Source organism: Thunnus maccoyii, chromosome 5 (genome assembly GCF_910596095.1).
Source record: "Thunnus maccoyii chromosome 5, fThuMac1.1, whole genome shotgun sequence".
NCBI classification, from domain to species: domain Eukaryota; kingdom Metazoa; phylum Chordata; class Actinopteri; order Scombriformes; family Scombridae; genus Thunnus; species Thunnus maccoyii.
Window position 1 is genome coordinate 21,651,978 of NC_056537.1, and position 27,880 is coordinate 21,679,857.

At 39.8% G+C, this 27,880-nt stretch overlaps 3 protein-coding genes across 3 annotated transcripts; 1 reads left to right on the forward strand and 2 right to left on the reverse strand.

The window, feature by feature from the left end:
* Positions 1–1,198: 1,198 nt before the first annotated feature.
* Positions 1,199–13,899, reverse strand: rhcgb (Rh family, C glycoprotein b). Its single transcript, XM_042412741.1, has 11 exons — positions 13,162–13,899; positions 10,711–10,903; positions 9,967–10,117; positions 9,113–9,260; positions 8,806–8,972; positions 8,362–8,499; positions 7,583–7,719; positions 7,266–7,390; positions 5,735–5,808; positions 2,819–2,886; positions 1,199–2,132 (listed from the first exon to the last, which is right to left on the reverse strand). The coding sequence occupies exons 1-11, from the start codon at positions 13,382–13,384 to the stop codon at positions 2,099–2,101; spliced, it is 1,458 nt and encodes a 485-aa protein (XP_042268675.1). The 5' UTR covers positions 13,385–13,899; the 3' UTR covers positions 1,199–2,098.
* A 2,648-nt stretch (positions 13,900–16,547) lies between these two features.
* gdpgp1 (GDP-D-glucose phosphorylase 1) lies at positions 16,548–18,600 on the reverse strand. The gene is made up of 2 exons (XM_042411750.1): positions 18,393–18,600; positions 16,548–17,877 (listed from the first exon to the last, which is right to left on the reverse strand). Coding segments are annotated over exons 1-2 (1,116 nt in total). The 5' UTR covers positions 18,394–18,600; the 3' UTR covers positions 16,548–16,762.
* Positions 18,601–19,163: 563 nt separating this feature from the next.
* On the forward strand, positions 19,164–27,002 carry LOC121896724 (titin-like). The gene is made up of 4 exons (XM_042410676.1): positions 19,164–19,411; positions 19,902–20,016; positions 20,368–26,634; positions 26,851–27,002. Exons 1-4 carry the CDS (start codon positions 19,391–19,393, stop codon positions 26,883–26,885), a joined length of 6,438 nt encoding a protein of 2,145 aa, XP_042266610.1. The 5' UTR covers positions 19,164–19,390; the 3' UTR covers positions 26,886–27,002.
* Positions 27,003–27,880: the final 878 nt, after the last annotated feature.

The following is a 27,880-nucleotide window of genomic DNA, read 5'->3' on the forward strand; positions in this document are numbered from 1 at the left end:
CCCCCTGCTATCCTTGTAGAGTTTGTGTTTTCCCCTGTGGAAGTCACATCTGTGGTCAGCTTCAGTCCGAAGGACTAAACTGCTAAATTTCTTCAGACATGGGTGTCATAATGCCACAAGGTCTAGCTTGCTCAACCTGAGAGAAGACCTGGTATCATGTAAAAATACTTCTGATTTAGTTTTAACAGGCTTCTGCATTTGCCCTTTAAGTGGCTGATGAATAAACATGAGAAGAGTTGGTTCGGGAACTGGGGGTAGGATGAGAAGGGGCCCGGTGTGTGTGTATGTATTGGGGTGGGGGTGGTGGAGGGGTATTGAGGGCATTGGGGGAGCCTTTCTTCCCAGCAGGGCTGCATCTCGTTTAATTGGAGCACTTGTGGCACCATTACCTCCTTTACTCAAACACGTTACTGATGACAAAAGAAAACAGCACTAAGCCTGCCTTTGTTAGCAAGAGGACTGGACGTGGAGATGGATTCCTCGCTGCTACTCATGTGTGGGAATCATCCGTGCTCCCACCGTGAGCTGCTGCCTTCGACTAATGAAACGCAGCGGTCAGGTGGACAGTAGACAGAACACATGGAAATTATCATCAGAAAATGATGGACAGAAGACCTATTTATCAGGCACAGAAATAAACTGCACTGCGCAATGAGATTGGGTGTATTTATAGACAAACGAGGTATCATGTTTCGTCTACTGGAAGGTTGTTTGACTCAGAGTAAAAACTACAAAACAGCAGTGTATGAATGCGCAGGAATCCTCTTTATTAGTCAAGTGATTGACTCCAGCATATGTGTGCAGCTCTGTCAGTGACCTTGCTCTCTTCCTACCCTTTGACCTGAGGTCATGACAATGAGACTGGTTTGATTTTGGTCACCACAGTGTCCCCGGAGAGCAATAAGGGTGTGACCTTTACCCAGAGTCTGACCCCTCCGGAGAGAGGATGCTGAAGGACTCTTAACTGAAGGAAGTATGATGCCGCTAGGCTATTTTTAAGATAAATCTAGTATTCTTGACACATTATTCTCTGAAAAATATTTTGTTTGAGAAAATACTAGATTTGTCACATCCAAATAAATTCAATACAGCATATATCATGCAATTACAGTACCATATATTTTTTTAAATTAATTTTCACAATTTTCTGTAGCATTAATACAATTTTCCCTCTTCAGAACAATGACATACATACAAATATATGTTTATTTTGACAAGATTATTCATTGTCAGATCGATAACATGAATAAAAACATCCTTTACAGGAGTATAACTTAGTTCAAAACAAATATCACAGCTCTTACTTTCAAAATTTACAATCAGTAACATGACTCTCATTACATCTCAGTGTAAAAGTTCTCCATGAAGACACACAAAATTATGTAAGTTCTGTTTTTAATGTATCTAATGGCAAAATAAAGAAAAGATGCAACTATGCATAATAATATAACAAAGAAAGCTGACAGCTGCAACTCACCTAAAAGTCTATTTACTTCAGATTTCACCTGAGGTCTGTTGTGTCACACAAACATAAACACAATTTAAATCAGGAAAAACAAAGACATGAAAGCTCCAGCTGAAAATCCTTAAAGTGCTTTTCATCTCAAATGAAAACAAGCGGTTCTGAATTAAATATGTATATAGCAGTCTCAGTATTTCTATCGCTCATGTTATGACATTCACTCTTACTTTGAGTCCAGCACTGAGCAACAAAATCTTGTTTTCTGTGTGAAAAACTCTGTTTGGGTGAGACAATGTCACCAAATAAATTCACCTGTTTGTCAATGCAAGAATAAGGCATGATAATGTCACTTTATATGTCATTTAAAAAATATATTTAATTTAACTATTTGATTGAATTTGAGCTGATTTCAAATGTTAAATCTTGGAAAACAGAAATGATCTAATTCCAGTTTAAATTTAAGTTCTAGGCTAAATAACCTTTTAACAGATATTTACTCACTGCATGGATAATTACTGGTTTTCATTGGTGTGGAATGATTGTATTAAATTAACATTTCTGTCCAGCAGGAGGATAAAAGGAGCCAACAGGATGTTCAGGATGAAGACAGAGATCCTTAAGGATTGAGGCCTAGTGTCAGTTCTGCTCTATGTTGAAATTCGACTCCACCCTGTAAAAAAAATGACACTTCATGAATATTTTAGAACAAACATATTTAAAATATTTTTTAAAAAGTGTAAATACACAGAGTCATGTCAAAGTTCTGATAAATTATGGGCAGCATTAAAAAAACCTTTTCATTCACTGAGATTTGGCTTGTGGATATCTGTGCTTTCATTCACTAAAATATAAAATCCCATGGACTCCACCATTCAGTTTTTTTTTTATTGTATCATTTTCATCTCCACAGTAAACATGACTTGAACAACTCCAAGGTCACCTTGAAGAGCAACACATGCGGAGCAGTTCTGGGGAAAACCCATATCAACAAACAGCACAGGTGAGCTCCACTTGGAAGCACAGAGCACAGGGTCTGCGTCAGCGTTTCATAATCTAGCCCACACTGAGCGACAGGGTTAGCGCCTCTGTGGCAGTGGTGCCATGCTGTCTACAGCCACATCTTCACTGAGTATTCATACCATATTCAACACTGTGAATAGATATTCCCAACAAAGGGTAGGAATTACAGTGAGCCATATGGAGCCACCGCAACTTGGGACTTGCTGCCACCAAGAGGATATTGAATGCAACACATCTCACAACAACAAAGACACTACCTGCATTGCTTGTTGGTATGAGAAAAGCATATCTCCATGACCAGAGCGCTGTCGCCAGATAAACTAAACAGACACTTACACATCTTTGTTCTGCATGTGGTTGTTGTACTGCAGGATTGGTGGGATTTGTTCCTCATCCTCAGGTACCTGTGGACAATCAGAGTTTAAACATAATGATTCAGGGGGAGAGCTACGGAAGCCGAGAATGGCTGTGCTTGCAATAATTTTCTTTAATGCTGTTATCTCAAAATCACAAATTAATTATTTCGTTATCTCAAGAAAAAAATTAGCTTTGTTATCTCAAGATAATGAGATAATCTACCTGTTATCACGAGAAATCAAAAGGTTGTTTCCTCTTATGACTTATAATGTCTATCAGAGATCAGTAGTGCTATGTCAGCATGCATAGATGCCGTCTTGACAATTGTAGCAACTCATTTAAGCTGTAAATGTCAGATCAAGGAGTACTCATTATTATTAACTGCACCTTTATTAATGATCTGCATCACGACCAAATGGCAGGTTGATTAACTGCTGGTCCTAATATGATGGGATGTTTCATGTAGAAGAAGTACAAAACTATACCTTTCAAGCATTTTCATTTTATTAGACTCAGTGAGAAAAAGGAAAGTGGGGTGGAGAGAGGGAATAACATATGCCAAATTTGAATCCACGTCCTTAAGAGCCACCTGAAGGCTTCTTTTGCTTGATCTAAATAGTTGAGCTATCCATGTGAGGGAGACATGGACAGAAGACAGAAATGAACAAATGAGAATAAGCTCCACTTGTAATAAATCTTGTAATAATTCTCGTTATCTCGAGAAATTGGTCTTTTGTTTTCTCAAGATCACAAGTTAATTTAACTTGTGATCTTGAGATAATGGCATAAAAAAAAAATTGCAATAATTCTCGGCTTGCGTAGAAGAACAATTACCACACAATCAACCAGAAACAAAATATGTACTGCTATGCACACTTGCTTGTATCTGAAAAAGGGGAAATATAAACTGTTTCTTTGTAAATAGAAGGGGCAGAGTGATGGTAGGCCGTTAAGTAACACACGCAATGGATGGAAAAACAGCCTCAGGGCAAGAAACACAACACAGCAAAATGTTGTTGACCTAGGATAGCATGAAGCTAAAAGTATGCTGAGCCTATAAATCGAAATCTGTTTTCAAATGTATATTCACATGGAATCAAAGGTGTGTTAGAAACTGCTAAAATGTCATTTAGTTTGAGTGGATACATTGTTATTATGCCTGGAGGGGATCGTGTGTGTCCGTGTGTATCTGTCCACAGCTAATCTCACATACTACTGGACCCATCAGTCTAATAATTTTAGTACACATTTAGGACTGTATGCTCAAGGACCTCTCATGGTTTGGGTCATTCACAAGTTTTGAAAAACCTGTTCCTTGTGAGCAAACGGGTAGCTCCAGGTCCAAAAAGTGAAGCCAGTGCGGAAATGACTTAAGCCTGCATTCTCTATAATGGCCACCAGGAGGCGACACCACTGTCTCCAAAACGAAGTCTGATTGTATGGAAGTCTAGAAAATGAGAAAATCGAGAAAATGACCCTACTTCTCACTTGATTTATTACCTCAGTAAGTATTTTCCTAATGAGTTTAAGGTCTCGATCTCTAGTTTCAAGTCTTCTTCAAGACAGTATGATGTTCATTTTGTAAATTATGGTCCCATTTAGAGTAAAATAAATGATAAGCAGGGTATGCCTTAGGGTGTGGCTATGTTGTGAATGACCGTGATAAACAAGTCACTATCACAGCGACAACGTTGGTTAGGTAATGTAAACATGGTGTAACGCCAGATTCACAGAGTATAGGCTTAGTCGTAGCCGTCACAATTTCAGTGTGTTTTCAGTTCATGAAAGTTAATTGCAACATTTTTGTCACCTAAAAAGTCTTCTTCAACATTTGGTTGTACTAAAAGACTCTCTAAGGAGTCATGTCTAGCTTTTCCGGTAAGTACATTTTGTTTTAATGGTTTTAAGCCTGTTTTATGCTAGCGAAAATTAGCATTAGCATTAGCATTATCACAGTTAACCATAGACTGTAAATGCACTGTGCTAACCAAGCTAGCAGCTAGTGTGAGGATTAGCTCCACCTCCTTGTCCAAAAATGGTCACTTCTGGCTTCAAAAGTCCAAGATGGTGATGGTCAAAATGCCAAACTCAAGGCTTCAAAGCGAGTCCACAAACCAATGGGTGACGTCACAGTGGCTATGTCCATTATTTTTTTTACAGTCTATGACTATGAGCCTATTGTAAAGCTTAGACTTTAGTCTTTTCAGCAGTCCTCACCATTTTACAATATGTGTTATGACAAAGGCTTTTCTGGCAACCAGCTTGGCTAAAAATTAGGCTTACCTAGTCCATTGTACGCAGCATTTTGGCCTCTGTCATGGCTCAAACACTGACATCCATAGAAAAGTTACCCAATATGTTATGATCCATTAAAGTTAGGCACGATACAAGGTGAATAAATCCCCATTTTTGTTAGCTTCGCCACCATCATGACTGTATACACCTAGTGGTGATGTGCACTAATACTGAGTGCACTCTTCTAGTTTCATGTTACACTCTTGAGTATCTCCTGCAGTGCCTCACAGCTGGAGGTGGGCCTGATTGGCTCCTTGCATTAAAGAATTACTAGAATTCCTCCGGTCAGATCAGATTGGATCAGAGGTATTAAAAAGCCTCCAATCAGCAGTCGATCAATCAGGATCTGTTCTGCCTAATAGTACGTGTTTACCAACTCCTTCAGGAAATACCTTTATAATTAAACTGCATTTGTTTAACATCATGAGAAATGGTACACTAAAAGCAAGCAAAACAATTAAAGCTGAAAAATATGGAATATTTAACATATCTGGTGTTCATTCTGTGCAACTTCAAAAGTTCTGCGGGAAGAAACACTAAATGAATGGTGACTTGATATTGATATTCCTGTTACAAATGAACAAAAGATTTGTCTCTCACCTCCCAGTAGACCTCATCATCAAAGCAGTTTTCATCAGCAGGATCCCCCCAAATAGGTAATCTTAAGATACAACCTGCAAAGAATACAAACAGATCGTTATCCCAGTACATACTAACACACCCATCTTATTCAAACACGGCAACGTCACAGCTATTTGCATACATGTATTACGTAACACACTTTGGCGGCACATGGGAAAGAGAAATCCGTTTTGTCAAGTCTGCACTCTACAAAGTCATCGGCACACAAACAGTCGCAGAGGAGGTGCTCAGGACTGTGCTTATCAAAATGGAAGGCATTCTTAATGCGAAACCATTGGGGTATGTGTTCTCCAACCTAGTTGACCCTGATCTAATAACCCCAAACCACCTGCTGATGGGGCAGTGGGACAGGGCACTTCCTCAGGTGATTTGCCCCAAATCGGAGCAGCTAAGCAAGCACCACTGGAGATACAGCCAGATCCTTGCTGACCATTTCCGGTCACGGTCTGTGAGGGACTACCTACCAAATTTACAACCCTGTCAAAAGTGGCATTGTGCCACGGTACCTCTTATGGTTGGCCTAATGGTGATGATGATTGATCCACAGAGATGCTATCTCACTGTCTTAAATGCTGCCTTTCACATTTAAATTTTTTCGGTGTTTTTGTGTGATTGTGTGATAATGGCCGCCTTTGTAAATGTATAAGCCTTTGATATTAGGTTAAATTGAGTAATGTACTTAAACCTGCAGTGTGGAACTTTACATGTAAATGAACATCCGTTACATTCAAGCCATTGCCAAACAAGTTCACACAATGCTGATTAAGCCTATCGCAGCCAGATAAATCTCTCTGTATTTCACAGTATACCAGAGTTTTTAATCTGGTGTCAGGTTTAACATTCCCATGCTGGCCAGATGAATACATGAATGCAGACTTCCGCTGGCCAAGCTGGCTAAGTTCCGGTTAGCTCTCTGCTAACTTGAAGAGGGATAAAATAATTGAACTGACTTTCCAGATGTTACTAGTCCGAATGGTCAATCAAATTCTGATAGTGAAATGAGTCATTTTGTAGGGGTTGTGTGACACTCAAAACAATTTATCCACCATTTTACAGCCGCAACAGTAGCAATGGTGTAAACTATGGCGGCGCCTATAACGTAAGAATGTGTCAGCAGTGTTTTTGTAATTACTCTCACAACCAGAAGGGTTGACAAAAGTCCTGCACTCCAGCCTTAACTTGTTCAATAATGAATATGTATAATTTTAACTTGGGTGAATCCAAGTGAGGCCTACTTGCTTATTGTAAATATATGCCCTAAACTCTGTGCTTTCAATTTCTGTGTACACAACAACAGGTTCACAAATCTAGTCTAATGAAGTTTCCTATGGGGGATAAGTGCCCTGTGCATTGCTGTGCCTTCAGCTTAAGTTAATAAAGTGCAGTGAACGAATACTGGGATCCTGTCAATAGCATTCTGACAATAGCACCGATGTCCATCCTAAGAATCAGCTATTACAGTCCAACAACTTTCCTACATTTCACTTACCAACAATGATGCCTCCACCTACACCAAAGCAGATAGCCACACAGATGCCCGCAGCCTGGTGACCACCCTGCCGTGTGGGTACCATGTCTTTGAAAGACCCCTCAAAGTCAAAGGTGTTAATCAGCCTTTAATACAAAAAAAGAGGTATGTTAAATATTGCTCTAACACATGAAAAGGCCACAAGAAAACAAATATTACTACTTCCTTTCTCTCTTCTTTAAATGCTTGATAATCTTATATTCATTTAATTCAAAATGTCAAAGCTACCCCATGATCTCTGGCCACTTCTGCCTCTTTAGTAAGCAAGGAAAACTCACCCTTCGGCACCATAAACTGTCTCTGTTGCAGCTGCGGCAGTAATGGCTCCCACAATGCCACCTATGACTCCTGGCAAGGCATGGAGGTTGTGGATTCCGCATGTGTCCTGGATCTTCAGGTACTTCTCCATGAACGGCTGAGACAGACATGTCAGTTTTATAAGCTGTTCTTCCTAAAAAAAATCTTTCAAGCTTAGCATAGTTTAGCTGGCTTGAGTATTGCATTACAAGATACAGATGATCAACGGACAGAACAAAGCAATAAAACACCTTCCCAGCTTAAGAAGGTAACATTTTAACTCTAATTCATAAGAGAAAAATAGTAGGCTATATATTACCAAATTTTAAAAAATGAAAAATTTTGGGTAAGCACATTTTAGACAACTAAGTTTTATATTTTCATTTATGTGTAGTATGCTTTTTTTGTAACTGACTGCCTTAAACACAAGAGCTGAATGCAAAAATTAATAAAGAAGCTTATTCATGAGTCAGACAAAGCCAGATTGAGCTGAATGCTTAAAATCGATGACATATTCCTACACTTTGTTATGCTACCCATTTATGTTGTATTTATTGATACATGGTGCCCCCTTATTTTTTATTTTTGTCCTAGTTATGTATTGTTTTTTCTTACTTTGTTTGTAGCTAATTCTGTTTGCCCCCCAAAAAAGTCTTGGGTTTCATTATGTTTTTGTATATACAGAAAAAGTTTTAAAAAATGAAATTACTGAAAAAGAGAAGCTTATTCATAATAGATTACAATGAAACCAGAGAAATACCGTGATGTAGATATATCCCAGTGTGGAGATGACACCACAGCAGAATCCTACGATCAGAGACCCGTAGGGCATCAGCATGAACTCTGCCGCAGTTCCCACTGCAACACCTCCAGCAAGAGTGGAGTTCTGGATGTGAACCTAAGAGACATGAACAGGAAAATGTATTGTGCTAATCACAGAAGCAATCGTGTGTATCAGTTTAGTACACATTTACAAAATGAGGTGTTAAATATATCAGGTTAAACAGATAATGCACAAGTTTGAGTTAGTTCAGGTGGGGCGCAAATCATGCATATCATGTTTAACAATTCAAAAAGGGGATTTATTTCAGCATAACCTGTACTGTTATCTATACAAATACACACACCTCATTTTTGAACCAAGTCAAATATATGTAACAGTTTAACTTTACTGACACGCAAAACAATCACTGCTGGTCGTTACCATGTCTAGTTTTCCATGTTTCTGGAAGAGGCTTGAGATGGCCACAGTGGTGAGTACCGTGGAGGCCAAAGCCAGGTAGGTGTTAATGGCCGCTCTGTGCTGCCCGTCCCCATGGTCTGTGATGGCTGAGTTGAAACTCGGCCAGAACATCCACAGGAAGAGAGTGCCTATGCAGAAAGCAGAGTGGAGATAGATGTGAAAGGTCCACCAAAATAATGAGAAATATTGGAATTGGTTGTAAAAGTCAAAAAAATCAAAACAATTAAAAGCTTTTAGTGTGACTGTATGCAGTTATGTAGTAAATCACCAATCATTGCAAAGACATCCGAGTGGTAGACGGAGCCCTGCAGGCGACTGCTCTGGTCCAGGTTTGGTCGATAGAGCATCCATGAGATGGCAAGACCATAATAACCTCCAAATGTATGGATCACCATGGAGCCTCCAGCATCTCTGGCCTTCAGGAAGAAAAATGTCAGCATTAGTAGTGGAGGAAGCAGTCACACTAGTTATGGCTACTAGATTATTATGAGGTGTTTGCTAGGAGGTTGCTGGTAGTTGAATTATGATTATTCCTAGAGAGGGGTAATTATTTTCTGACTTGATCTTTAAAATCTAGGAATATGCCAGTTTTGATATGAATACTGAAAAACGTGAAAATTCAGAAGAAAAAAAAATCCTATCTATATTTAGCACACACATGTCAATTCTCAAATGATTGTTTTTGTTTAAAGAGATTTTTTTTCGCTGTTAATCAGTTGAATAAACTCACTTTCCAATATAGGAAGCATATTCTGAGTTGATTCCTCCAAGAGCAAGAAAACTAGTTAGTCAGTGTCATACTATGTGGTTATTACTAAGTTGTTACTTAGAAGTTTCAACATAGCATAAATTATAAAACCTAAAAAAGCAACACAATACACCTCTGACTTTCATATATGTCACAGGATTATACTCTAATTTCAAGAATTTCAGGGCCACAAAACCATAAATACACAAAACACTGTAAGATGAACCTCATTCACTTCACAGTGGGTGTGTTTGATAAACTGTAATAACATCTTCAGCTACATCATGAGATCCTCTCTCCCGTTTTAATAATGCAGCTGAATATATATTCAGAAAATGACATCAAAACAAAAACTACTGATGGCTCCAACTTACATGTATGAGATCCAGGATAATAAATTCCTCCACAGCGAACAATGTGATCCCAAACAGAGTCAGGACCATCAGCTGGACTGGGCTGACTTTACCCAGCACTGCCCCGTAAGCAATCAAGCAGCCCGCCACGCAGAAATCAGCATTGATCAGGCTGAGGAGGAGGAGAAGTTAAATGAGGAAATATGTGATTGTTTGTGATTTGTATTGGACAAATATATGACAAGATTTAATCTGGGTAAGTGTGCACCTATTCAAATAATCCAAATCATCCAAATATGGCTGCAATTATATATTAGTTTGAGCACTGAACCAATGGTAAATTTAACCTCATATCCTACTCTCTCTTTCTAGCTCCCAGGTGCACACAGAAGTACACGTGTCATATCTGTTGACACACAGTGACTTGGTGGCACTTCAACAGTACCTTCGTTTCTCATTAGCCTGAGTTTCTGTTTACCTTCCAACCTCTGAATCCACAAACACTAAATCTAACGAGCCTGGAAATATGGGAAGTGGGAAGTGTCAGACTGGTTTCTCCACCTCCACGTTTTTGTCTATGGAAACCATACAGGTGGAAACGTATTCCCATCAGACATGTTTCCCAGTAATTAAACAAAAAATCAGAGGTGAATCATATCAACTACTTTAGCTTCTCATACATGTGACCTTATTTACAATGTCACTGAGCCATGAGTTTCTGTTTCAGTTGTACACTGTACTTTGAGAATACAACTGGGTGCTTACTTTTCAACTCCGATTTTGATCTTCCCATCAGTGTAGTCCAGGGAGTGGAACCAGCCCTGCATTAGCAGCGCCCATTGGAGGCCGAAGGCTGCGATGAGGAAGTTGAAACCCACACCCCCAAAGCTGTACCGCTTCAGAAAGGTCATCAGGAAGCCAAATCCAACGAAGATCATCACGTGGACATCCTGGAAACCTTGAGCAAAGATGACGAAGGGTGGTAGGTTTTGGGACAGTGAGTAAAAAAAAAAGGAAAAGATAATAAGGAGCAGCATCAAGAATGATTTATTCACTTCAAAGAAGGATTAAAGATGAACCCGTTCTGTCAAGAGTTTGCATGTAGTTCGTGTGGATTTCCTCCCACATTCTACAGACATGCAGGTCAGTCAGTAAATGTCTGTCTGTAGTAGTACTGTCCATCACAGGGCTACATACTTCCTGGTGTAGGGTCAGCTCAAAGTAGAGGCAATGAATTAACAGCATAAAATTTTAACATAACATTTTAATGGGCTCAGTCTTTACTAGATGCAGTAAAATAATGCAGTCATTACTTGTTTTGTTTCTACTCTTTTCTCAATCATCTTCTACATATTGTATTTGGGAATTTTCCATGATCTGATTAGGTTGCGTGTTTATAATGACATTATATGGCTTACAAGAGCAGATGTAAGAGCCAAACCAATATACAGTATCCAAGGGTCAACATTATTGTTCATTCTTGACTTATCAGAAATCTTTTTGCCTGTCAATATAAAAGAAAAAAAAACAAAGTACATGATCAAGAAAATCATTATAATGTCATAATTATATGCAATGTCAGTTCAGTGTAACTTTAATATTGTTAACGAACAATCAGGGTTGTTAACACCAATAACCTTTGAAATTAAATAAAAGTACAGGAGTTATGAGTGAACTGATATACCAGTGGAGAAACTGTATATAGAAAGTTTCACAGACATGAGGGCAAAAGGGGAAATTACATGAACATGACTCAAGGACGTTACAGTGTGTATTTACTGTTACATGCCGATGAGATGTTTTGTTATGATGACACAGCGCAATGTCAAGGTGCTTACACAGGTACAATATTCTGTGGCTTACAGGAACTAAAAATATCTCAGAAAAATATACATTATACACCCATACAGACATAGAGGTGTTTATATAATAATGCTAATAATAATATAATAATAATAGATATGCTTCCATGACAACTAAGCAACTTCACCTACGGAAATGGCCCCAAAATGTGGCTGAAAGCTTCCAAAACAACAAGTAAGTGGACTTTGTGTTGAGAATTATTTAGTCAAGCTGCTGGTTACAAGGTCAAGAGTTCACACTGAAGCTAAAATATAATACTAATTGCTAAAACAATAACCATAATAAACACAAACACAAAAGACAGAGAAGCAACAAAGAAATGGATCTTGTGGGGAATTAAAATTTACAACTATATTTTGGAGCAGGTGGGTCATTTTTAGGGTAATTGATATCTGTTGTAGCCATCAAACAACACTATTCTGATACCAGCATCAACCAGCCAGTATCATATACAGCATAACTCTGTAACCGGCTCACACATCTCAAGGCACAATAGGTTCTCACTGCAGTGTGAAACATTATAGTTCGTATAAAAGAATTTTACCACAAACAGCCCATTGTATAAAACACTGTATCAGACCCAGACTGGACAAATGTTTCACAGCCTCACAAACAACAAAGACATCAGACATTTCCTCCAATCAACATCGACAGTGGGCGTTAAAGTAATGTCTTGTGACTTTAGGATGAGGTCTTATTGGTCTCGGACAACAAACAGTTTGAGAACATACATTTATCATCTGACATCCAACACCATACCTTAGATGGCTTCATGATAGCCTGATATTGACACCGTGGGTTGGTTGGGAAGTGTACAGTACAGTACAACCACACCCATACAAACACTCATACACACACAATTACATATATATATATATATATATATTTAAACAAAATAACCTATTTTTTATTGATACAAAGAGTGTTGAATTGGTAGCTATAGTTAGACTGGAGGAAAAGCCGGAGGGGAATCAAACCTCTGGGGAAATATACACCTGTGGGTGTCTGATCCTTGTCAGCAATGTAGGAATAATCTGATAGGTCAACACAATCTGAGAGCAATCATCAACTCAGTAACTCAAGTAGAAACAGATTTTACTCTGATAAAAACAAACAATTTACTGCCATATTTACATAGAATAATGAGGAAAACATACATAGAGATGCATAAAGATACATATATATATTTAAAGGACATAAGAGATATACTGTAAAAGCTGTAAAGATATAAAAGTGGCTGGATTGACAAATAAGATATAAGAATGATGACTAAGGTACAGTAATTTGACATTTTGAAAAAAATACATCTATGTTTTAAAAAAAAAAAAAAAGGATCAAGATGAATTCACTTACTTGGATATCTGAAGTAGAAGTCATTTTCAATGTCACTCGATATGTTTTTAGCTGCTCTGTGCTCTATCCAGTGTGGATCGGATTCCTCATTATAACGAATAAAAACCCCAAACAAGATGATCATGGCTGTTTGCCACACAATGCAAACTGCCGGAAGACTCAAACGAACATTAGTATTTTTTGGACGGTCACATAATTCCCTGAAGCTTTGAACACAGCCCATTATTTTTGCTTGGTTTTCTAATTTTTTTGTTCCTTTAAAAGAAATGTTTTTAGGTATAATAGTTGTCAAAGAGCCAAATTATTTAACTAAGCTGTCTGCTGCAAAAGTGAGAGACACTTTAAAGACCCTGAGCATCTTAAGCACAACTGAAGATGAGTAAAGATGGGCCTCTGCTCTAATATCAGGACACTCCCACCGTCACTCCCTCTACTATAGCAGTAGGAACGTAGCAGACTCTTTTCAGGTGGTGACACGTGCTCAGTTAGCAAGAAGCTCCAATTATTTGATTCTTGATGTTTAAGATTTTTTGTAACATAAAAATGGCACTGTGACATCAAATTCTGCTACTACAAAGTTTTGTGGTTAAGGACAGAAGGAACATGCTTCATTTCCTAGACTAAACTAGAAACTAGAGGGATTATGTACATTTGAATATTCTTGAAAGCTCTTCCCTCGACATAGACTGTCTTTGCATGTCAGAGAAAGACAAACAGTCATTTCTGTACAGTGTAGTAGTACTACTAGTCACGGGGCGGGGTGGGGCGGGAGGGATGTTCTCGTCTCCTCTGTACAAGGGGCTGCTCCTGTGAAGCATTAACTGTAAATAATGTGTATCCCTGTTGGGCCCCACAAGGCGAAGCATGACAGGTTTGACTCAGTCAACCATCACTGCCGCAGGGCTCAAGGTTGATAGAAGGATCCGGTTTTTTTTAGTTAAGCTCAGCAAATAATAACAATTTTACTTGTACATTATTTTTGCCTTTTCTTGAGTTTAAGTATGACATTTGTGTATAATTAAGTATTGTATTGTGATCAAAACGGGAACAATTAAACTGGAGTCTGTGTTACGTGGGAGATCATCTTTAACTAAATGTTACATCCATGTAAATGATCTTCATATACATACTGTATACTGTCTGCTGTAAGTGTTCTCAGCAGTCTAATCCATCATGATGTTTCTGTCACTTTCTTAGTTTTCACTACGATTATGTAAATGTTCTCAGTTCAGTTTACACTAAGTAACATTGACAATGGAAAAAGGGTGAATGTACACACACATAGACTGTAAACTGTAAATAGTTCAGACCAAACTGTCCTGTACTTGTATGTTGTTTCAGAAGGGTCTTGAACAAATACATCAGCTCTTAAATGTCACTTCTCTTCTATCCTCTGAATGAACTGTGATGACAAGCGAACACAAGTTCTGTAAACAAATAAAAGAAAAAGAAAAAGTAATGTGGATTTGATATTCCACAATTAAAAGCATTATAAATAGGGCCTGTTCTAATGTTGTCAACAATTCAAATCAAAACACATAGTTGTAATAATTTTACACACATAGTATATATGAGAATAAAGCAGCATGTTTGAGTAATGACTGTAGAGGTCACATTATTTACTTAACAGAAGCAGCATGAATCATATTTGTAGCCTTTAAACAATCTACACAGGGGCATCCTGGAAGCGACCAGACATCTGAGCCATGAGGGTGACTCTCTTTGGACATAAGAGCGCAGATAACCTCAATTTGACTCCATCAAGCCAGTTCATGTTTGTTTTTGTTTTTCCAAACTACAAACCTGTGTTCCAAGACACGTGACTTCCAACCACATTAATAGACATGTTTTAAAGTAAATTGCACAGACAAGTGTAACCTTTACCTAAAGATGAAACAAAGATGTCATTCTTGTGCATTTTTTTGTCACCAAGTACTACAAAGATTTTATGCCAAGTGTTTCAAAAAGTCAAATATCCTGGACAGGGCAATGTATCAAAGCTTAATGACATCAAACCATACAATTTTGTTTGTCAAGGCAACATGACAAAAAGAAAATGTTTTGTCTAATCAGAATCTCACTGGGAAAAATGAGCCTGTCAGCAGTTGAACGTATAGATCACTGCACTGACTGTGAGCTCAACAATAAGGAACCTCATTAAAATGAGCGAGCAGGTATCTGTGCTTATTGCTTGGGTTAGCATCGCTACCTTGGTGATGTAATTCTGGCAGATGATGAGCTCTTCAGGGATGATATATTTCAAGATGATGTGTAACTTTAATCCCACTTAAACTAAGAACTGCTGTCTGGCTTTTGTATTTTCTGATTCAACAGAAACTTTGGAACTTAATCATCCCCAGGATATGTATGGATATTATTTTATTTTTACAAAGACATAGAATGAACACTGAATCGTTTTTTGTCTCTGATTCAACATCAAACTGTGTGTTTCATTTGTGCAATGTGTGTATATGTACAAGAACAGTAAAATAATGGACACTGCTTGATTAATGTTATTTATTAGACATGAATGCTTTATTTTGTGTCAGTTCAACTGTCTGTTTCACTGTGTTTGAAGCAGTATGTGTGTATGACACAAGACACTTGAAATGACAAGTGTAAATGTTACACATCCCAACAAGAACTACCAATAAATTTCCATACTGAGCTTATAAGACAGTGATTGAGGTGGTGTGTTATGATTCATTATGGCTACTGTAGCTCTGCCTAACTTCAACCTGAACAAAGCTCTAATCAGCCAGAATAATTGGAAACACTTGTGAACAAGTGGCCTTTAACAAATAAATAACAATCACAATGATTTAAATGAATAGTGCATATTAATATATATAAATGATTATCATTATAGGATTTATAGTGCAAACTTGTTACTGTCATACTAACAGATAATATGTGATTTGAGATATTAGTTTTTTCTTTTTCAGCTCCAAGAAGTCTTAATCTTGCACGCACTGTTCTTGTGTTTCTGTTTTGTGTTTTTGAGTTTATACAACTTTAGGCAGGTCTGGTTCCTGTTCACTTCCATTAAATGAAAACCACCTCTTGCTGACTGTTTCCCTTTGCTACAAGAGAATATTATGATATCTACATAATAGGCCTTCATCATTGTGTACATTTCAACCAGCCTTAACAGGAAAAGCACACATGGCTGTGTTTCAGTGAAGCATCCCGGTAAGCAACACCAGTGAGTCAGCATGAAGGATACCAGAGCCCTTTAGGTGGAACACAAAGTTGGAATACAGCCATTCACCATTAAATACACATATGTTTCACCTGCAGTGCTTTGACAAAACAAAATGTATACAGTAAAAAAATGTCTATAATGGTGACAACTTACATCACAGGCACAACTGAGAACTGGAAAATAATTTTAGCTTTTTATTTAAGACCAGTTTAACTACAACACATCCATTGGAGCACATGCTAAATAATAAATATATTGACAATAAACCTACATATTTATAAGTGTCTCTTTTATTGGCAGTTATGAAATGTAGTTTGAGGTATTGGTGCAGAAAGGTATTTGTGTGCACGTGCAATCCTACATTAAGGTACTCTCTAACATGGTTTTGTTCATATATTATAAATCCTTTAAATGACAAGTAAGTTGCTGTTCCAATCTGAGAAAATCTCCATCAGGCAGGAGATACCTCTGAATGATATCTACCACATCTTTCTCAGCAATGCACTCATAGTCCTTCTTGTTCTTAAATGGCAAATGTCCAGCTAGCTCACAAAGAGCAACATTGAAAGCAGACTCTTCTTTGGCACCGAAGCAGGATATTCTGGGCCATACAGCAATACGCACGCCTTTTCTTGAGTTGCGATCCTTTTCTCTCGGTACGCGATCACAGGGCGGACATCCTCTGGTCAAGAACAGGTTGTGAGCGATATTGCCATCCACGAGAAAGTCAGTGACTTGGCAGATGGCTCTGGCAACTTCCTCCACCCCGTCCGATTCTGTGTAAAACAAAAAACCTGTAGGAAAGTCCATGAGACGATAAAATCCCTTCTTAGGAAGAAGCGGCTTGACTGGCATAGATTCTATCTTGAGCTCGTGGTCCAGGTAATATCCATGAAGGTGTAAATGATTGACAGATGCAAAAGCTCCAAGACTGTTGAACCCCACACGAAAGCCTGGGTCGGAGCTCAGGAGCACAGATTCGATGCCGACTTGGATGGCAAACCTCGTCAGGACCTGCGGAAAACAGCGCATTGGATCTGGAACAAAGAGACAATGTCCAAACTCCAAAGGGCTGACATTAACCAGTACCACCATCCTACCGGACTGATGCAACTGCTTTCCATTTTCATGCGAAGTTGACCCTCCCACAGCATCCTTTAACATCTCAAATATGATTTCATCTGGATTGATTTTGTTAAAATTAAACTGCTTGGCGTTGAACTCCTGCTGAATGCTCAGTATCTCCTGAGGCTTTCTTCTCTCTATTCCTCTCTGTATATTCAGCTGGGCCACATAACCATGCGGGCCTGGCAGGATGCGCGTTTGTAAATCACCCAAATGGTAGCGGAAGAGTCCCCTCTTTAACCTTTCTGTCCAGCCAGCTTGGATAGTTGTGTCAAAACTTGTTGGAGGCGATGCCATCCCAGGACTGTTCCCAGTGGTCCGACGGACATCTGTGACAAAGTTCTGGTTGCTATATACAAACTGGAGCGCCATGGTTGGATCTGTCACTGAACAGTGAAACAGAGAGACATGACATTGACAACAGAGCTCATGCGAAACAGAGAGACATGACGTTGACAACAGAGCTCATGCGAAACACAGAGACATGACATTGACAACAGAGCTCATCTCATGATACATCAGCCTGGTGTCACCCTGCTGACTCATCACATTTAGAGCCAGCAGACAGCAGCTTTTATGATTTGAAACATGACTTAAATTTAAAACATGACATAAATAATCGATTAACAAAGTGATTGCTGATTAAGTTTATGACATCGACTGATCACTTCAGCTGTAATGGGCAGAAAGTGGCAGCTGTGAGATCAGGGATGTGGTGCAGGGGAGACAGAAACTAGTCACCTGCTCTACGTTACACAAAGCAAGCAGTCTGAAGATATTCATGGATGAACACACGTTTTCCTAAAAGATTTAATTGTGCTTATTCCATGAATTGTTTGCCCATCAAACAAGTAAGTTAAGCTATTAGTTTACTTGAATAAGCAGCGTGACAGTTACTTACTTTGTAATTTTGACACTGTATAACTGTGTCAAAGTCAGTGTCTTGAACCAAACCACGCAGTAAAACTCCCTCTAAGAAAAAATCTCCATTATCAGTTTCAGTCACACGTCTGTATTTAAATTCCTGCTGATTATTTTTTCTAGGCACCGGTTTGCTAGGCGAGCTAACTTCCTGGTTTACACGTGCTCTCCTTCGTCGGTGATTATCAGTGTATTTCCGGTTCAATATTTCAGAATAAAGGTTTATGTTAAAAATATTAATTTATATAATCTTGAGTTACCACATTAAAGCAATGTAAACATTTAGATCAACACTGATGTGATTACATTTTTAACATGGTTTTATTAGAATTTTTGATTTGGTAAGTAAATACAGTAGTAGTATATATAGCAGACAACTGCTATTCGTCATAGATCAGCAAATGAAAACAGGAGACATACAAGCTTACAACATATTGACAAACAAGATAATGTTACATCCTGTACATATTGTTGTACATGTTAAGTATTTTGTAACCTTTTTCTCCCACTCTTATTATTTTAGTGGCATACTATTTGTTCAGGGAGGCTCTTGTTCACTTCACTATGTCTGCATATATAACCCACCTAACCCAACCCCCAACAAAAACACACACACACACACTCACAAAGGTATTTAAAAGATGTTTTTAGATATCTAAATAGCCATACGGTAATTCCCCTTTAACAGCAATGATATGTGTACAATATTTAACTGTTGAGCAACTTTCCAGTTTTTCAAAGCTGACCCATGTTGGCTCAACTAACTTTGAAAGAGGGAGCAGCTGGCCAATGATGCATCACGGTTATTTTAGTCACTGCATGCTTTTGGAGATAAAGCAGGCAGTGATTGGCAGAGCTGTGTATGTCTGGGGCTGTTTTGGGGCTCATAGCAGTAGCTGCATCTTGTATTAGCTGAATCTTAAATTTACATTTTGTCTCTCATACATACATAAATAAGGACAAGTAAGACAAGAAAGGATGGAAGCGAGCAACAATGAAGTAAGTACAGTTTTGTTTGAAATTTTAATACTTGACAGCCATAAAATATTAAGTTCTTAAGTTACCGAAACTGTTCAAACATTTTTTGTCTAGTGAATTTTCATATGTGAAATGGTTTCACCACATGAGATTTTTAAGTTGAGTTTGATAATAATGGGGTTTTATCTGTTCGGTAGAACAGTTGGCAGTCTGGTCTGCCGTGTAATGTTATTTTTAACACCATCAAGAGTTTCTATTTCCAGTACACTACACTCTCTAGAATACATGTTAGCATGTTTAAAACACTAAAGTCAGTCTTAAAACAGAGGACATTTTGTCAAAATCCTTAATTTCTGATGACATATGTATAGCAAAAGTATTAATTTGGTACTTCCAAACAGCCACACTAAAACAATAGTCATAGAACAAAAGTGGAAAAATGATTGCCCTGATAAAGTGTTTGCTTAAGTTTGATTTCATTGACATTGGCAGTTTTGTTTCTGTTTTGTAGACAAGAAAGAAAGCAGAAGATAAGGCTGACACCCTAAATATAAATATGACACCGGACACTGATGCAGCGCTCACAGAAAAGGATTGCCAACCATCCTCCACTCTCATTGTCCAAGGTATGCCAAACATTCATCCTATCACCATGTAGTCTAAATGGCAAACATTAAAACTTGGCTTTAAATTGAAAATAATATTTATATTTGTAACATTTATAGTTGTAACAATGAAAACTTAATGCAATATAACACAGTGTAAAGTAATATTAAAACTGATTTGTTTATAAAGTTTCCAGCAAATGAAAAGCAAAATACAATAATCTATCAATAATTTCACTCAACAGAATGTTGTGTTATCACAAAAGCATTAACAAACATGCATTTCACTTTTCATGTGAATCTCAGATAATCAGTCTGCACAGTGCTTTTATCCAATGTTACATTTATTTATTTTTTTTGTTTCTTTACCAGGTCAGCCTGCCAGTTCCAATGAGAACAGAGGGCACCGCCGTACAGACCAACCCGGTCCTGTCACAGATAAGGAAAAAGCTATTAAACCAAAACTCCAGATAACGTTTAGCACATTCACTGTCAAGAATGGTGAAGAGCTGAAAGTAGAGATCCCAGTGGTTGGGCACCCAGTGCCAAAGATTGAATGGAAAAAAGATGGCCAGGTAGTCAAAGAGACATCCAGGTTAGAGGTTTCAACTACGTCCTCATTAACATTTCTTCATATCAGACATGCTACCAGGGAGCACTCTGGTCAATACTCTATCACGGCAAGCAACAGTGCTGGAAAATATACAGGAGAAATCACTTTGGTTGTTCTTGAAAAGCCTGACCCACCAACAGGGCCTGTGAGGATTGATGAGGTCAGTTCTGACTATGTTACCATCTCCTGGGAGCCACCAGAATACACAGGAGGCTGCCAGCTAGACAACTACATTGTGGAGAAACGTGACACTGCAAGTACAGACTGGCAGACTGTGTCAGCAACAACAGTAAGAACCACAATCAAAGTCACCAGGCTGAAGACAGGTAGTGAATATCAATTCAGAGTGTTTGCAGAAAATAGGTACGGAAAAAGTACCTCAATCACATCTCCCATTGTAACTGCACAGTATCCTTTTAGTGTGCCCACTGCTCCTGGCACCCCCTTTGTGTCCACAGTGACTAAGTACAGCATGTTGGTTGAATGGGAACCTCCAGCCAAAGATGGAGGCAGCCCCATCATCGGCTATCATCTTGAACGCAAAGAGAAAAACAGTATTTTATGGACCAAGCTGAACAGACTCGTTGTATCTGAAGCCCGCTTCAAAACAACTGGACTGGAGGAAGGTATTGAGTATGAATTCAGGGTTTTTGCTGAGAATATTGCTGGACTCAGCCCATCTAGCAAGATATCTGAAGGCTATGTGGCAAGAGATCCCTGTGATCCACCTGGTAAACCTGAAGCTGTTGTCATCACTAGAGAGAATATTACACTTCAGTGGGCAAAACCCAGGTATGACGGTGGAAGCACCATTACAGGCTATGTTGTTGAAAAGAAAGAGCTCCCAGATGGCAGATGGATGAAGGCAAACTTCACAAATTTTATTGAAACTGAGTTCACAGTCACAGGTCTGACAGGAGGCCAGAGTTATGAGTTTAGAGTAACTGCCAAGAATGGTGCAGGTGTTTGGAGCACACCTTCAGAAAGTATAACTGTCATTGCTCAGGATGTCATTGAAGGACCATCAGCATTCATGGATCCTAAATTCAAGACTACTACTGTTGTTCAGGCTGGTGAGACATTCAATATTGATGCTGATTACTTTGGGAAGCCCCTCCCTGAAGTAAGGTGGCTGAAGGATGGTAGGGAAATCAACAAATCTACACCGAGAATGGATGTAAAGAACACGCTCACTCATACATCTCTGATTGTCAGGGAGTGTACACGTGTGGATGGAGGGCACTTTGTCTTGAGCCTCAGTAACATTGGTGGAACAACATCTATCTCAGTTAATGTGAAGGTCCTGGATAGACCTGGTCCACCAGATGGACCTCTGAAGGTGAAAGTTGTCAGTGCAGAGAAGTGTAATCTTCATTGGAACCCCCCTTTAAATGATGGTGGTGCCGGTATTTCCCACTACATCATTGAAAAACGGGAGACCAGCCGTGTCACATGGACAGCGGTTGAACCTCATGTTGAAGCTGTCAGTTACAAAGTGACAAAACTGGTGCCTGGCAAAGAATATATATTCAGAATTGCTGCTGTGAATAAATTTGGTGTTGGTGAATTTCTGGAATCAGACCCCTTCATTGCACAAAACCCTTTTACAACACCTAGTGCACCTTCTACCCCTACAGCCAGTGCGGTGACTGGAGACTCCGTAGTGTTGACATGGGAGAGGCCTGAGACCGATGGGGGCTCAGAGATTGATGGCTACATCCTGGAGAAACGTGACAAAGAGGGTGTCAGGTGGACTAAGTGCAACAAGAGAAGACTAAATGACTTACGTTTCCGATGCACAGGGCTCACTGAGGGACATCACTATCAGTTCAGAGTACTGGCAGAGAATGCTGCTGGTGTTGGTGCACCCAGTGAGCCAAGTGAGTATATTAAAGTCTGTGAGGCTACTTACCCACCTGGTCCCCCTACCAACCCCAGAGTGACAGACCATTCCAGCAGTACTGTGTCTCTGGCCTGGTCAAGGCCCATTTATGATGGTGGAGCTGCTATCAGCGGATTTATAGTTGAGATGAAAGAAGCAGCAGAGGATGAGTGGATCACATGCACACCCAGCACAGGTGTAGAGGACACAAACTACACCGTGAAGAGACTAAGAGAAAATGCAGAGTACAATTTTCGTATATGTGCAATGAATGTTGCTGGAGTTGGAGAGCATGTGGATCTACCTGGGTCTGTAGTAGTGGCTGAGAAACTGGAGGCACCTGAGATTGAGTTGGAGACTGCTTTGAGAAAGATTGTCAATGTTCGAGCCTGTTCCACATTACGTCTCTTTGTCACCATCAGAGGAAGGCCAGAACCTGAGGTCAAATGGTCAAAGGAAGGCGGCATTCTCAGTGAGCGTGCTCAAATTGAGGTAACAAGCTCCCACACAGAGTTACTAATTGAGAATGTCAATAGAAACCACACAGGGAAGTATGTGTTGACTGCTAAAAACTGCAATGGCTCCAAATCGGCATTTATCAATGTCAGAATACTGGACTCTCCCAGTGCACCAACAAACCTAGAGGTGAAGGATGTAAAGAGAGACTCTGTGTCCATCTCCTGGGAGCCACCTCTCATTGATGGAGGATCAAAGATTTCTCACTATATCGTAGAAAAACGAGAAGAGGCAAGGAAGGCATTCTCAAGTGTCTGTAGCAACTGTGTGAGAAACTCATACAAGATTGACAATCTCCACGAAGGATGCTTTTATTATTTCCGTGTCCTGGCTGTGAATGAGTTTGGCACTGGACTGCCAGCAGAGACCAATGAGGCTGTAAAAGTGTCTGAGGCTCCTGTGCCTCCTGGGAAAATCACAGTGAGTGATGTTAGCTGCAGTAGTGCAAGACTCTCTTGGGAGAAGCCTGATCATGATGGAGGAAGTAAAATTACATGTTATATTGTAGAAATGCAGGCTAAGGGAGATGACACATGGACAATATGTTCAGAGGGTAGAGCATTGGATGTGACTATTAATGGACTGATAAAAGGAAAGGAGTATTTCTTTAGAGTGAGTGCTATGAATGAAAAGGGAAAGAGTGAATCAAAGTCCCTGTTGGCACCTGTTGTCGTAAAGGACATAAGTGCTGAGCCCATTATTAATTTGCTGTCCAATACATTCAGTGTGAAGGCAGGGAGTGATTTAAAGATAGATGTTCCATTCAAGGGTGTGCCAAAGCCAACAGTAGCCTGGAAAAAAGATGGCAACATCCTGAAAGAGACAAGCAGAGTAAATGTGCACACATCTGACACATCATCTCAGATCATTATCAGAGATGCATCAAGGATAGATGTTGGTGTGTATGAGGTGACCCTCACCAACTCGGTTGGAACCACATCCACTGAAATCTTTGTTAACGTTTTTGAAAGACCTGGACCACCAAGTGACCTCAGTGTGGTTGAGGTGAGTGCTGACTTTGTGTCTTTGTTATGGCAGCCCCCACTTTATACTGGAGGATGTCAAATCAGCAATTATGTTGTTGAGAAGAGAGATACAAGCAGTACAATATGGCAGACAGTGTCAGCTACAGTTGCCAGAACATCAATCAAAATTTCCCGTCTGACACAGGGCACAGAATATCAGTTCCGTATTGCTGCAGAGAATCGCTATGGCAAGAGTCACTTTGTTGAGTCTGAAGCAGTTGTTGCTCAGTATCCTTTCAAGCCACCTGGTCCACCAACCAAACTCCACGTTGTGAGTGCCTCAAAATCCATCATGGTGGTTGCATGGAGCAAGCCAGACAGTGATGGCGGAAGCCCTATCAGTGGTTACCATATTGAATGCAAAGATCATAGCAGTATTCTGTGGACAAAGTTAAACAGAAGTCCAGTGACCGAGAACCAATTCAAGATAACGACTGTTGAAGAGGGGCTGATTTATGAGTTCCGGGTTTGTGCCGAGAACATGGCTGGTGTTGGACAGTGCAGTAAAGCAACTGAGCCTGTAGCAGCAAGAGATCAGTGTGATCCCCCACGCAACCTCACAGTCACCAATGTCACTAACACCTCAGTTTCACTCTCATGGGACAAACCAGAATATGATGGTGGCGCTAAAATAACTGGTTACATCGTCGAGCGCAAAGAGCTCCCAGATAGTTGCTGGCTTAAGTGCAACTTCACCAACTTACTGGACACCTTCTTGGAAGTGACTGGCCTTGAAGAGGGTGCACAGTACAATTTTCGTGTTATTGCAAAGAATGCAGCTGATCTCTTCAGTGCATCCTCTGAAACCACTGGACCTGTTACAGTGCAGCATGATGTGGAGCCACCCAAAATTATCCTGGAAGACAAATTTAGACAGGTGGTGGTTGTCAAAGCAGGAGACCTCCTAAGAATAGATGCTGACATCTCTGGTCGACCGAACCCTACAGTGTTGTGGTCGAAAAATGGTAGGAGTATTGGCACCAAGGGAAGGGTTGAGATTACTGCAACAAAGACACATACCTCTCTAACCATCAAAGAAAGTGTTAGGAAAGATTCTGGACAGTATATTCTCACCCTACAGAGTACAGGTGGTATCACATCTAAGGCTATTACCTGCAAGGTACTGGACAGGCCTGGCCCACCTGCTGGACCTCTGGAAGTGTCTGGACTCTCAGCAGAGAAATGCACCCTGTCATGGGGACCCCCCCAAGAGACTGGTGGTGCTGAGATCATGCACTACATTGTTGAGAAGTGTGAAACCAGTCGGGTAGCCTGGACCCTTGTGTATGGTGACATGATGGCAACTACTTGCAAAATAACCAAGCTGCTCAAAGGAAATGAATACCTGTTTAGGGTGAGGGCAGTGAACAAATATGGGGAGGGAGAGACTTTGGAAAGTGAGCCCATCAAAGCCACGGATCCCTTTACTATCCCATCTGCTCCGATTGATGTCGAGGTCACAAGTGCAACCAGTGAAGTTATGACTATCTGCTGGAAGAGACCCGCCTCTGATGGCGGTAGCCGCATCAGCGGTTACATCATCGAGAAGAGGGAGAAGCATGGCGTTCGCTGGGTACGTGTCAATAAGAAGCCAGTCTATGACCTACGAGTCAAAGCCTCCGGCCTGCATGAAGGATGTGAGTATGAATTCAGAGTCTTTGCTGAGAATGCTGCTGGGCTGAGTGAACCAAGTATGCCATGCCAACTCACCTTGGCAGAGGATCCAAAGTTTTTGCCCTCCCCTCCTGCAAAGCCCACCATAATTGATTCATCCAGGTCCTCAATCACTCTGTCATGGAACAAGCCGCTGTTTGATGGTGGAGCAACAGTCACTGGGTACAAAATTGAATTCAGAAAATCAACAGAAGAAGTCTGGGATGTTGGTGTGCATAACACAGATAAAACAGAGTTTACAGTAACTGGACTTACATCGGGTACAGAATATGTTTTTGTTGTGAGATCTATAAATAAGATTGGCATCAGTGAGCCCAGTCCTGAAACAGATCCTGAAGTGGCCATGGAGAGAGAGGAGGAGCCCAGAATTGACGTTAGCGCCGAGATGAGGAAGACCCTTCCTGTTCAAGATGGCAGCTCCTTCACTCTGACTGTGCCTTTCACAGGCAAACCTGTTCCCAGTGTGACATGGGAAAAAGTAGATGTTGATCTGAGAATCAGAGGAATGATAAACACCACCAGCTCCGTCACTTCCATCACAGTGGAACGGGCAACACGTGATGACTCCGGCAAATACACAGTCAAGCTGCAAAATGCTGCTGGGAGTGCCTCTTTGACCCTGAGTGTGAGGGTTTTGGATTCACCTGGTCCTCCAACTCATATAGCAGTTAAAGATGTGACCAAGAACTCTGCCACTGTTACCTGGGACATCCCTGAGAACGAGGGAGGCGCCCCTGTTAAGAATTACCTTGTAGACATACGGGACATCAGCAGAAAAGGGTGGACGAGACTCACGGGAAAATGCCGCCGCCTGTCCTATAGGGTGTCTGACCTGGAGGAGGGAGGGATCTACTTCTTCAGAGTCACCGGTGAAAACGAGTATGGCATCGGTGTTCCAGCTGAGACAAAGGAGGGAACGAAAATGACAGGTACAATCTGAGAAGAACAAACACACTCATAAGAGTTATTGTATTTAGTAGGAATCAAAAAAACCTTATTAGTGTGATGTGATTAGTGTCTAAGTACAGTAGAATTTAAAAGATTTGAGAGAACAATTAGATATATTAAGCACTTAAACTTCTTTAATTGCACATTATTCTGCTTGCTGTATTAAGAGTAATTCTGTTTTTATCTTTTCATTTCAGATACAACAGACTGGGAGACAAATCCAGGAGCTTAGCTTGTCTCCTTCCCAGGGTTGAGTTAATCATTCCCTGATCATCATCCTCATCATCAAGATCCTCATCTATTTCTCATCTACATCCAGTTTTGTTGAGCAGTTAGCCAACTTATAAATATTTGTTGACTATGTTCAATTCCCAAATTGTGTCAAAAGACCTTCTATCAATTAGTGTATGCTCTATGAATTAATGCATTACTAATAGCTGCTGTTTTGTAATAAATGATTATGTTTCTTTTTAAATGTTTGTATATTAGTAAGCCTAATAAATGACAGATTTTATTTATAGAGGAAAAATACCAAGATGCCCCAATTTTGTTTGTTTCTGTTTCTAAATAGAAAAAACATGACCTTGTGTGTGGGAAAACTACAATAAAATCAAGATAATGAGAAAAATGTTAGTGCTTAACTTTGGATTTGTTATATAAAAGGACATACTATTAACACTGGATGGCATACAGTCATCCCAAAGAAAAACAAGCAAGACAAGATTATACTGGTAATTAAAAAACAAACAAACAAACAAATTCTCCAGGGCAAGTAAAATGCCATGTTGAGCTAGTAAATCTGCAACTCACTGGCCCGATTGGGCAAGTGGTATGTTTTTTTTTTAAGTAATAAAATAAAAAATGTGTCAATCATTTTTTTGATCATCGTCATATTAGAAATTATGTTCTCTTTCTCTGCCACACAGCATAACCTCCTCCCCTTGCACATGTCAGAGAATATTGGCACAGCTGCTGGCCAATCAAGAATTGAGTAGGCTAGTAGTATTATGTGTGAAACAAACAGCCTACAGGATTATATGAGCACCGTCAAATAGAGGAATCAGTGGAGCATGTAATTTTTCACTGCCATAAACACTCTTGAGAACAAGAAACATTAAAAATGGAAATCAGGAAGCTCGGAGTGGAAGAAATGAGTCTAAAATGTATTTGTTAAGGAGTCTATTCCATTATTTGAAAGAAATTGGGGTGATCACAAGAATTTAGTGT

Coding starts and splice junctions, on each gene's coding strand:
- rhcgb (XM_042412741.1), bottom strand. CDS start 13,384: ATGGGCTGTGTTCAAAGCTTCAGGGAATTATGTGACCGTCCAAAAAAT. Junction 8,500..8,805: donor AACATGGAAAACTAGACATG/GTAACGACCAGC, acceptor CATGTCTCTTAG/GTTCACATCCAGAACTCCAC. Junction 7,391..7,582: donor ACAGTTTATGGTGCCGAAGG/GTGAGTTTTCCT, acceptor TTTGTATTAAAG/GCTGATTAACACCTTTGACT.
- LOC121896724 (XM_042410676.1), top strand. CDS start 19,391: ATGGAAGCGAGCAACAATGAA. Junction 19,412..19,901: donor TGGAAGCGAGCAACAATGAA/GTAAGTACAGTT, acceptor TCTGTTTTGTAG/ACAAGAAAGAAAGCAGAAGA. Junction 26,635..26,850: donor GGAGGGAACGAAAATGACAG/GTACAATCTGAG, acceptor TTTTCATTTCAG/ATACAACAGACTGGGAGACA.